Consider the following 13026-nt stretch of genomic DNA (forward strand, 5'->3'; position numbering starts at 1 on the left):
AGAGGTGGAAAAATTCTGCTTACATTCGGACAGAATCTGTGCTAGGGCATATTTTTTTTTTTTTTTAGGGACAAGAGAGCAGACGACTAGGGGCTACCATGAATAAGGGGGAACCCTTCCACAAAAGCTACTCAGAAGACACCATTGACTCACTCAATCTTAGCAGTTGGCTTGACCATATAACTAGGTTCTCCACTCAGCCAGAATCCACTACACCAGTGAATTCCTACTCAATCCAATTTCAACTGACTTGCTAAAATACAGTTCCCCTCACGAGATATCAGCTGATCAGTGCAATGGCTGCTTCCGGTGCCAATGGGATTCCTCAGTTTATGTTGAAATGTCTGAATGCATTTATTGTTGCTCCTATTCTGCTGCTATTTAACAAGATCCTTCAATTTTTTCCCCTCCTATGGGGGCATGTCTATCTAGTAAGACCCCCCCCTTGACGTGGGCACCTGTACGTGGTGAGGGGACCTCCCAGTGACGCTTCTGGATTTCCAGACTAGCATCACTGGGATCCAACGCTCACAGCCTAGGTTCCAGGCTTACATCAATGGAATCCGGCATGTTTGCCGTGTGCTGCGACCCGTGGAAATTCGGAAAGGGGGATCCTGGTGGTTGAGGGGCCCAGCTTCAATACACCACTTTGGCCCCTGCTTCGACAAGACGGGAGGTCCTGGAAGGCCCGGCTAGGATCAATCGGCTAGTAGGCTCGCCTGCAAGGGTCAACCGTGTCAATGCCACGGCCCTACCCTCATGGTCTGAGGGACAGGATTCAGGCTGGCGGTGGTGCGGGTATAGTGTCTGGGTAGCCCTGGCGTTCCACTCCCGAGCGCATTTATTGCATGCCGGGTAGTGGGCGTCCCTTTGGGCTCCATGGTGGGTGGGGAGCCTGGGCACTGAACCATATAAAAAAACTGTGAATCCTGATAAACTTATTTCTTCAGGGGTCCCGGTCCCTATCTGAAAACAACGACACAGATACAGATAGCATTATTGCTAAAAAGAGGCAGAGAACCGAACTACCATCAGGGCCTGTCCCAAGGTTCCTAATTACACATTCCACCAGTGAAAAACCGATTGGTAAAATGTCGCCCTTTTTTATTCAAAAAAGGGTTAGATGGGTTAGCAGGTTCACCCAAATCAGTTAAGAGGCTTCGTTCTGGAGACCTTTTAATTGAAACTAAAAATGACAGGCAATCAGAACATCTCCTCCGAGTAACATCAATCGGTGGAATACCCATAACAGTGACACCACACAGAACACTCAATTCATCGAGAGGTGTCATTTCGGAGTGGGACCTTCTCGACGTAACCGAGGAGGAAATCTGCTCCGAATTAAAACCCCAGGGAGTTATTGCCATCAAGAGAATTACTGCGCGAAGGGATGGAAAAATTGTTAAAACCAGGAACGTTATCCTGACCTTTAACACTCCTAAACCTCCTGACGAGATTAAAGCTGGATACATCAATTGTTCAGTACGTCCATACGTTCCGAACCCTTTACGGTGTTTTAAATGCCAGAAGTATGGACATTCTCAAATGGCCTGCCGTGGAGTCTTTGCATGCGCTTGATGCGGTGCAAAGGACCACGAAACAACAGCATGTTCAGCCGCAAAACCCACCTGTATTAACTGTGAAGGCGAACACCCGGCCTATTCACGAGCATGCCAGAGATGGAAAGAAGAAAAAGAAATTCAACGGCTGAAGGCAGAGCTAAATATATCATACCAGGAGGCAAGGAAATGGTCAAACCCCTGAATATCAACAAACCTACCTACGCCCAGAAGGTAGCAGGGAGATGTTCCGTCGGAACTCAGACAGACATGACCATTCCTCAAAAGGAGTCTTTCACTCCCATCGCGCGTTATCTCTTAAGTTCTCAAAAACCTGCCCAGAAGGACCAATCAGCTGCCACTCCTATATCGGTACCTCCTAATGCTCCACAAGCAACAAAGGTAACTATGAAAGATAAGAATAAAAAAGGTGAAGTCCTCCCCTAGAACCCAAGAAAACATGGATGTCGACCAGAAGGAGGTACCCGAAGATTCAGTCTTGGAACTCTTTGCGGAGGAAGAAATGGACATGGGACAGCGTCCGTTCTTCCCCAAAAAAGATAAACCTAAGACTGATAAAAGTAAGCCCTCAGCGCCTCGGAAGCTGCCTGATGGACCCACCAAGCCAAAATAATGGCTAAATTCCTACAATGGAATTGTTGTGGATTCTGGCGAAATATTGATGACATCAAGGCCCTCCTGCAAAAGCACGAGCCAGTTTGCTTTTGCTTGCAGGAGACATATCTAAAGGCAAATGACGATCCCACCATGCACAACATCACAATTTTTCGAAAGGATAGAATTGCGGATGGCTCTGCTAATAGAGGAGTGGCTATCCTCGTCAGCAATCAGACCCCAGTTCAGCCCTTGCTAATTACAACTAGCATGGAACCTGTTGCAATTCGCCTTTCGGTGGGATTTATATTAACAGTTTGCTCTCTTTATTTGCCACCTGGGACTGACATCCCCCAGGAAGACCTTGATGATCTTCTAACGCAGTTGCCTCCCCCTTTCTTACTTCTCGGGGATTTTAATGGACATAACACCCTGTGGGGTAGTGCTAACATCAATGGAAGGGGACGAGTCATAGAGCGTATGCTAAATGACAATGACCTTTCCCTTCTAAATACTGGAACAAATACCTTCTTCCACATGCCTACCCGTACTTTTTCTGCCATTGATCTCTCTATCTGCTCCCCTTCTCTACTCCCTTCACTCACTTGGGAAGTGGAGGAGAATCCATACGGAAGTGATCACTTCCCTGTGATAACCTCGTTACACAGTGGGAGACCATGTCTTCCCTCCAGGTTACCACGGTGGAAGATTGATCAGGCTGACTGGACTGCCTTCCAACATCAGGCAAATTTTTATCTTAGCACAGTCAGTCAAGAGTCTATCAATGATGCAGTTAAGTACATCACAGAAAATATTGTCCAAGCAGCTGCGAATGCTGTTCCAAAAACATCCGCCCGGTTTCCACCATTTCCCAAACCTTGGTGGAATTCACAATGCACAGCAGCAAAAAAGGCTCAAAACAAAGCATGGGGGATATTCCGCCGATATCCTACCACGACCAACCTTATAGCCTTTAAACATGCACGAGCCAAAGCACGATATATCCGCCGTCAGCCAAAAGGAATCGTGGATCTGTTTTACATCATCTATTAACCAGTCTACCAACTCTAAGATAGTCTGGGATAAAATCCGGAAAATGAAGGGAAAATATACATCCCACCCTTCTTCAAGCCTAGATTATAATGGATGTGCTATTGCAGATCCAACTGCAATAGCCAATTCTCTTGGGGAAACATTCTCTAACATCTCTGGAACATCTTCGTATTCCCCAGAGTTCCTGGTCCTGAAACATAAACTAGAAAAAGAAGCACTTAACTTTAAATCTAAGAGCATTTATCCCTACAACGGGGATTTCACTATTCAGGAACTGAAAAGAGCCCTCGCTCTTTCCAAAGCAAGTGCTGTTGGACCAGATGGCATCCATTATGAAATGATTAAACATCTTTCACAAAAATCTCTGGATTGTCTGCTCCTTCTGTATAACAGAATCTTTACTGAAGGGCAGTTTCCGGACTCCTGGCGAAAGGCAATCGTTCTTGCCTTTCCTAAGCCAGGAAAGGATCCAAAAGTCACCACCAATTATCGTCCTATTGCTCTGACCAGCTGTCTGTGCAAAATCGTGGAGAGAATGGTCAATTCTCGTTTAATATGGTATCTCGAATCAAATGACCTTCTCTCCAACATCCAGTGCGGCTTCCGAAGGAACCGGTCCACTTTGGACCATCTTATTAGATTGGAAGCATCCATCCGGGATGCTTTCCTAAAATGTGAACACTTGGTGTCGGTGTTCTTTGACATGGAGAAAGCGTATGACACAACTTGGAGATTTGGCATTTTAAAAGATTTACATAGCCTAGGCCTAAGAGGGCATCTCCCCTTTTTTATTCAAAACTTTTTAGCCAGTCGATCGTTCCAAGTTCGTGTGGGATCCTCACTCTCTCGCTCCTTTAGCCAAGAGGAGGGAGTACCACAAGGATCAGTATTAAGTGTCATGCTTTTTGCCATCAAAATAAATTCCATCACAGAACAACTTCCTCCAACTGTAAACAGTGCCCTCTATGTTGATGACTTTAGCATTTTTTTGTCAGTCGTGCAACATGAGGGTTATTGAAAGACAACTGCAGAAAGCCATTGATAGTCTGAATTCCTGGGCATTTGCTAATGGCTTCAGGTTCTCGCCGGAGAAGACCGTTTGCGTACACTTTTGTCGCAAGCGTAATCTTCATCCTGAACCTGAATTAAGGCTCGGACAAAATGCTATTCCAGTAGCAGCGAACACAAAATTCTTGGGACTCGTATTCGATAAAAAAAAAAAAAAAAAACTGACCTTTTTGGATCATATTCATCAACTCCGCACAAAGTGCACACGTGGGCTTAATATTTTCCGCTCGCTCTCCTCTACATCTTGGGGAGCAGACCGATGGACCCTTCTTCGGCTTTACCGTGCACTCGTGCGATCCAAACTAGATTATGGGTCCCAGGTATATTCATCAGCCAGAGACAGTGTCCTGCGATGGCTGGACCCCATCCATCATCAGGCCTTACGTATTGCTACTGGAGCATATCGCGCATCTCCTGTCCAGAGCTTATACGTCGAAGCAAACGAACCACCGTTATCGCTTCGACGTAAGCAGTTGTCTTTAAAGTATGCTTTAAAACTGAAATCCCTGCCAGACCATCCTACGTGGCCATTCATTTTTGAGCCACGATGGGAAAATTTATACAATACCCGCAAGACTGCCAATCGTCCTTTTTGGTATTCGTTTCCAAGAGCTACTCAAAGAACTTAATATCAAGGTAGACAAGATTGCCCAAACATCAAAGCAACCCTTTCCACCCTGGCATGCTCGTGTCCCGGCATGCGACTTGTCGCTTAGAAACTGGGGAAAGTCGGACACTCCATCATGTGTCTACCTGCAGCTTAATTCAGCACACCGAACTGAATATTCCGACTTCGCGCCAGTCTACACAGACGGTTCAAAGTCAGAATCATGTGGGATCTTCTGCTGTCTTTACAGACAGCACTATATCAGAGCAGATTCCCTCTGAATGCAGCATATTTACTGCAGAGCTGCACGCTGTAGAGTTAGCCTTGGATCACATTAGTGAATGCCAATACCAACGGTACATTTTATATTCCGACTCTCTTAGCATGTTACAGGCTTTAATATCTGTGAGATATAATCCTCATCCAGTTCTGTCTGGCATTCAGCAGAAGATTCACGTTCTCCATGAATGCGAATATGATATCCATTTCTGCTGGATTCCCAGCCACATTGGGATTATGGGAAACTATTTGGCTGACACCGCAGCCAAATCAGCAATTCTCAATAATAATCGCTGCCTGTCAGTCCCCTATACAGACTACAGGCAAATAATACACGAGAAAATACATTGGCATAATTCGTGGAATAGACAGACTGCGAATAAATTATATCAAATAAAGCCTGTAATTGAACCGTGGCAGTCTAGTCTGCGCAGGAATCGTAAGGAGGAAGTTGTTCTTGCCTGGACCCGCATAGGACATAGTCATTTGACACATTCTTTTTTGCTGAGGGCTGATGACCCTCCTATGTGTGAGTCTTGTGGCACAATTTTATCAATTAGACACATTTTAATTGACTGTCCAGATTTTAGCAATATCCGTTTTACCGCTTTTAACCATCTGACTGAGCCTTATACACTCAGTCAGATTTTATCTGACAATGACAATGTGTCTGCTGTTTTTAGCTTTTTGACTTCAGTAAACCTTTTTAGTCACATTTAAAAAATCTTATTATTATAGTTACTTGTTTACTGATATTTATCTTTTAGTTTATACTTGTTTCATACCTTGACTTAATTACCTAAATCATTAGGCCACTGAAAATTTTACTTTTTATGACCAGGTTTTGGCGCATTATAGCCTTAGTCGCTAATGCGCCAATAAAACCCAAGCAACAACTCTAGTAAGACTGCTGCTGAAAATAAACTGCTTCTCAGCTAAGTCACGTGATTCCACCCAATTTCTTTTGCATCAAGCCTATTAAAACTCTTTGAGAAATGTCTTCTGAGAACATTAACCACCCAAATAATGCCATAATAGCTACCACAGATCCACTATGCTACCTGGTCAGGATCTACCAAGATCCTCAAGGTGTTTGAGCATGGCTTGGAAATTACCATTATGTATATCGATGTCCAGGCAGCATTTGATGCCATGTCTGTTCATACACTGGCAAGGCTACTACATGAGTATTGCCTCATTGGTGGTGAAGTGCTGTGGTTTATTCAGACAATGCTTGAGAACTGGACTGTTATTGTTTGTGATGGTAATCTGTGCTACACTAGGACTATTACAGCTGGGGGTCCCACTAGGTGAGGTCCTGTCTGGGATCTTGTTCTCAGCTGTTCTTGTGCTGTTTGTGATGTGTTGAACTGACATTATCACCTTTGCAGATAACATAAAACTGTTCACTCCTTTCAACCCTGGAGACACTTCTGACTATATCAGTGCCTTAATCCTTCAGAAAATCCGGAACCTTGAGGCCTTCCTCTCTTGTTTCATTCTTCACACCAATCTCGAGAAGTCGAAACAGTTGACTTTCTCACTCAAATGGAACCCAACGATAGTGCAACCCATTTTAAGAGGATCTGCAGTTTTTGCTGTCTAACAACACTGATCTGGGATTATTTTTAACCAAAAGCTATCCTTTCTGCTACTTAAAGACTACCTGCAAATAAAGTTCTGCCAAATCCGGTGGATGCTTAAGCAACAACTTTCACACTTCCATGACCAAGCTGTTAGGTGCAGATACATTAAGACCTGTGTATATCCAGTCATTCTCTGAACATACTCTCTTAGAACAGGCTCTTAAGGACCCCTCCATTACTGCCATGGATCTCACTCCAGTATTCCAACCTTTCTGCACCTTCCCAGTTGACTGTCCTGCACTATAAAAGGACTTCTCCCTATAAAATTATTTTACTTGCTAACATGCTGTTGTGTGTGTATATGTATATATATATATATATATATATATATATATATTTTTTTTTTTTTTTCATATGTAAATGTCTTTTTTTGTGCTCCAGTCTTTAATCATAATGGTTGTATAATTGGTAATAATACTGTTTTTCCCCCCTCTCACCCTTGTTTATTATGTATTACCCTTTCATTTAAACCCCTGGCTTGTAGCTGTGAAAGGTGTTGTGTACTGCTTTGTGTATACACTAAAGAGTTCTTCTATATATATATATATAGGACATTCACATTCAGCCATCCTTTTCACACACTTATCTTACTACAGTATCCTGAACAGGACTATATACCTTTTTTTTTTTTTTTTGTGCAGGTTAAGCAGACACTTCTCATCCAGCAGTTGAATAGAGATACACCGGAGGCTGGTGTGATTTTTAATATTACGCTCTGACCTCCAGTACATTCTGTTTGTTTTCCCCGGTAAGAATTTTTGACCCAATCTGTCTCTGAGATGCATATATGAGATAGTAATAATATTTATAATTACTTACTGACTTATGCATAATCACACGCAGGCAGACATTGTCTTCCAAACATACTTTTGTGCATACATATAATCACAGATAGACAATCAATCACCCATGCATACAATACATGTATACTTAGACTATCACACATGTTACTGTTTACACAGCTCACTTAAACCACAGTTTTCACTTTTAATTAAAGCATTCATTTGTTTCTGCACACTGGAGAGAAAAGAATATATTTTTGCAAGTCCATGTTGATACAAGCTCTCAATCAAGTGTAAGAATGTGGATGTGATTGGGAGCAGCAAGAAAGCACACACTGCCATACACATTTTCACTTGCTACTCACATACTCTAGATAAAAAAAAAAAAAAAAAAAAAAAACATACGCACTAGAGCTCTCCATCACATCTGAAAGCATGGACACGACAGAAAGCTACCAGCAAGCACACTACCTATACGTTTTCACTCCCTACTCATACATATGCCAAGATGCAGAAACACTCAATAGAGAGCCCCAGTCAAGCAAATTTTCATACATAATTATGCAAACAATTAACATTCACACAATACATCCAATCATGTTCTCAAAAATAAGTGCACTTAAACTAAGCCCATAACATGTATATAGTTAATGTAACACCTGAATTAGAAATATATATATTTAGCATTAGTAGAGGCATATGATGCAAGAAAGCAAGCTTATATAGCATCAGTCAAAAAAAAAAAAAAAAAAAACACCTCCCATTTCACCCATCTGTTCACTTCAAATCCTTGTCTAATTCTTCTTTGAACTTAAATTTTTGGCCTCCACTATGACAGATGGAAGTCAGTTCCAACTATCTATCACCCCCTGGCTAAAGACAAATTTCTGCCTATCTGTTCTACTGTTGTCTTTCCTCAATTTGAATATGTCTCCTCAGGTCTTATACACCTCAATTACACCACCTTGTAGGTGCCTAGTCTCCAGACATCAGAAAATTTGGGAACCTGTGGCTTATGGCCATATTTTTCTAAATCACAATATCCACAAACAAATTATTTAATCTGGATCATGTAACAACTATTATTAAGGTAAGGTACTGTGTTTATTGTTGTTAATCTAACTTGGCAAACTTCATATCAAATTTTCCTCCCCAGTCATTGAGTAGAGAGGTTACCTTTTGCTTTGACGTCTTCACTCTTTATTTCTGTACCTTATATAGCCCCAGTAGTTGACCGCTTTTGTATATATATATTTTTTTCCTCTTGATGGTATGGAGTTATCTTGAGTTGTATCCAGTAAGTGGGCTGTCTTGTTTTCGCTTAGATAAGGTTATTTTCCTATAGGATTGCAGAGCTATTTCAGTGCAGTAATTGACATAAAATTCATACATAATACCAGAGTTCCATTTTAGGGGTTAAAGGAAAGCATAATTATGCATTTTAAATGTAGCTTTTACTTCCATATATTGCTTGTCTGTTCATTTAGACAAATATTATTTGTAGTTGACATACATTTACTGGTAGAGCTGCCAGCTAATGAAAAGCCAGTAAAGTTCAAATTAACTGTCCAGATAATGTCTTGGTTTTTTTTAAAAATGTATAGTAGATTCACCTAAGCAAGTGATGCTATACAATTTAAAAAGATATTACACCAAACTGTGAATGATGGCATTTGTCTTTAAGTACTTGTAATTTTTCTTTTTATAATTTTCAGTTGCTTGCCTAATGTTTAATGTATGTTTAATTTGAATATTTTTGTTTAGAATTAAACTATAATTTTGGCCTAAACCAATCATGCAGTTGAACTAGAAAAATATAACAACTAGCTTAGTAAGTTATATGCTGTACATGGAATAATGAATGCTTTGATAACAATATTAGATAAAAATATAAAATTTTTTTTTTTTTTTTTAATTAATGGAATTAAGGCCACCGCTTACAAAAACAATTTCTACATGATGATCAAGAGTTCAAAGAATGGATTATATGCACAATAAAAAAAATTTTGGTCTTTAATTTCAGTGTGATTGTATTTGTTTTATTCATTTTTTCTTCCAGATTACTTGCCTTGCTGACTTTTTTAGTGAAGATGATGTGTTTATTGCATATGGATCTGAAAAATATTCCCATGATGATTTTGACCTTGATCCTGAAGGTAGGGAAATGTACTGACAAAATTTTGTGCTGTATCTACAGTTAGTGGACAGTTTATTTGAATTATCAATTCCTATAAGCAAATTGAACATTCTACTGCCTTTCAGAATTATAGTCTGTGTAATATACATTGACAGCAGATATTTGTGCAAGTTGTTGATATCATTTGAATAATAAAATGACAGAGACATCCTAATTTTAATTCAAAATTAGGTTTCTGCATATGTAGTATATCTGATATTGCCAAATAGTTGATGACCTTACTGCTTATTATTTGTAGACAGCTGGGAGAAATTATGGTAAGTTTTTGAAGAAATTTGCTTCAGTGGGCAAAAGATTGCTATTACTAGATCACAAGTGAAATAGTTTACTCTTACAGAACTCAATTCTAGTGGCATCAGGCAGTTGGTATGACCAGGTCCTTATGAAAAATGGTCATAAATTCGTTGAAGCCAGCTTATGTTGTAAAGTTTAATTATGTCGAGAGACCAATGCATGGATAGCAATATTTTCATAAATATCATTATTGAACCCCCTCCCCTTTCCAACAGGATTTGATACATCAAGCCTCTATGTGCAGTTGTAGGAATGTTACAGCGATCTTCTCTTTTCTTCTCCAGCTTTTATTATTAACCAGATCCCAATGAGTTTGTGCATTTGTGTGGAGTTAATAGGGCCAGTTAAGCAACTGTACTTTCCAGTAATTGTGGGCTGTTCATCATAATTGAATATATACTGAATGTTCCTATTATATTCTGATTTATGCCATAGTGAATTACTATTCTCGGGAAAGAAAAGGATGTTATTCTCTATAACTCTAGGGTGATTTTCCTAATAAACTATCCACTGAGTGTATAAATATTTTTCATTCCTTGAATACAACTACAGTCAGTTCTCTCTAACATGCATTTTTGCAATGAAAATTTGCTCCAATGCAACTGATTATATATTAGGGAATAGTGAGAGTATAATGCTATTTTTGCATTGGCTCGTGTGTGATTTTTGTCTGTGAATAACACTAGACGAACGCAAAACCCAGCGCCAAGCTGAACGTAGCAACCTGCGCAGCAATACATACAAATTTACTTTGTATGTAAATTAGCAGAAACCCACTCCATAAACTTCCTTAATTTTACCATACACAGATTAGGACAAAAACTAAATTTCAGCATATAGAAAACCCACTAATAAGGGGATGCTTTTGCATTTCCACAGTTATCATCCCCAACCATACAAAAAATCGGTCATGCTGAACCAATTTCTTAATGCCTTTAAATATTCTTCCACCCAAATTTCTCTAACCACTGAAATAAATGAATTAACTACAAGATTCTCAAATAGGGGTTACCCGCTAACCTATATAAACAAAGTCAAAACAATAGCCTGTGATAAAATAAATAACAACCTCGCAACAAACATTGCACAAAAATCTGACAAGACCAAAATACATTTCATTATCATTCCCTATGTCGAGTACTGGTACAGTAAACTTAATCAAATATGCAAGGGAACTGACATGAAAATCATAGCAAAACCCATGAACAAATTATACACATTCTTCAGAAATCGACCTTCAAACACCACATTTCAATCACAGCATGACCTCGTATACAGCATCCCATGCAAAAATTGCGATGCTGTTTATGTAGGATCTACCATGGGAGTGGCTGTTGTTGTTGTTTTTGGTTTTTAGGAGCATTAGCAACTAAGGCCATATTGCTCCGGGATATGCGGTGGTCATTCCCTGACCTCTCCGCATCTTCCGTATTTGGTGGTGATGGGCTTGAACCCCAGTCTAATCAAGAAGCGTGTGCTACGCACTGCTGCTCCTTCCCACCTGGCTACGGAGGCACTCATTGGAGTGGCACAGCTTCGAGCAAAACAACACGAAGCTTCTTTGCGGGGGATGGTCGTTCAAATGCATCGGAACTTTCGTTACACGCAATAGCTGAACATTCATTCAGCTTTAATGAAACAAAAATTATAAATATTCAACACAACTATCACAAACTATTTATTGCAGAAACCTTAGAGATGAAACTTCAATCAATATCCATAGGCCATTCCTATTGTCCGACGATTCGTCACTTATACGCATGTGTGAAGAACAAACACTACAACCTAAGACAAAAGTTTCGGATTAATTGTGAGTTGCTCCGTTCCTGTGACCATGACGCCTGAAAAGTTCTAGTCTGACTTAAGGAATGTAGAGAATAATCTCCCCCCCCCCCCATATCCAATTTTATTAGACCCCTAAATTTAACTCAAGTCCAGCTATAGGACCGAAAGAAATAATCGGTCCATATTTATTAAACAGTTTAGACCTCAAAAATCTAATTTTATGCCAATCCAAGTAATGGTTTCCATGCTGCCAGAAGTATGGTGTTTGTAGACAGCAGTCATGAGCGCTCATTGTTGAGACCACACAGTCTGAACACTACGGTTCTGACAGCGGGGAAGATGTCCTACCTGCTTTACAAAATAGATATTGCCATTACAAAATAGATATTGCGAGTTGGACTAGGAGAGTTGGAAAAGAAGCTTCCTATATCTAAAATAAAGGTAATCCCTGTTGATTTATAATACAAATTTACATAGCTTAATGCCAAACGTCAAATGTGTGATAGCTATATTTCCCATTTACTGTAGTTGTATTGGTTGGAGACATACTGTTTTCATTCGCTGTATTCACAAGATAGCACATGATATTGTAGGCCCTCATGTTTTTAGGAGCTCACATTTCTGTTTGAACAGAAATTTTGTGAGTGGTGATAGTGTGAGCAGAGGAGCACATTTCCAGAGGTCACTTCCATAAAACAATGAAAACAATTTCAAGTTCAGTTTATTGGACTTCTCCTTTAGTACAGTCTAATTATAAATGGTAGTAAACTCTATTTTACTGCATTTGCAATAATACTGATAGCTGGAATTCTGTAGGTTTTAACATTATTATGGTGAAATGTGTCTTCCCCTTCCATGAAATCTTCAATCATATAAAAAACAAATTTTCAGAATATTCTCTTCATTCCTATTTTTTAAGCTTTGTAAATTTGTCTCACTTGTGAAATTTGTGTATCGTGTGTTTGTTGTTATTGATTGGTTTTCTTTTTTATTGTTTTAAATTTTATAATCCAAAAAAAGGTCAGTGAGCAGAAATATCAATCAAACAAACTTCATATCTTGTCAAGGTAAAGTGCTATATTTACTCTAATATTTATTTATTTATTTATTAGAAATTTAAGATGTTTAAACTTGTGTTAGC

The 13026-nt window shown here is 39.7% G+C and overlaps 1 protein-coding gene across 4 annotated transcripts in view; it reads left to right on the forward strand.

The window, feature by feature from the left end:
• The window catches only part of LOC150081995 (serine/threonine-protein kinase DCLK1-like), a 345782-nt gene that overhangs the window by 66269 nt on the left and 266487 nt on the right, over nucleotides 1-13026 (forward strand). For all 4 annotated transcript variants that reach the window (XR_016547298.1, XM_090379891.1, XM_090379889.1 and 1 more), the window contains one exon: nucleotides 9669-9765. Coding sequence is in view for 3 of the 4 variants with exons in the window: in XM_090379891.1 (XP_090236017.1) it covers nucleotides 9669-9765 (97 nt within the window). In the remaining variant the exon portion in view is untranslated. The remainder of the gene's footprint in view (nucleotides 1-9668; nucleotides 9766-13026) is intronic.

This window comes from Mastigoproctus giganteus, chromosome 8 (genome assembly GCF_048544385.1).
Source record: "Mastigoproctus giganteus isolate SK-2022 chromosome 8, ASM4854438v1, whole genome shotgun sequence".
Taxonomy (NCBI): domain Eukaryota; kingdom Metazoa; phylum Arthropoda; class Arachnida; order Uropygi; family Thelyphonidae; genus Mastigoproctus; species Mastigoproctus giganteus.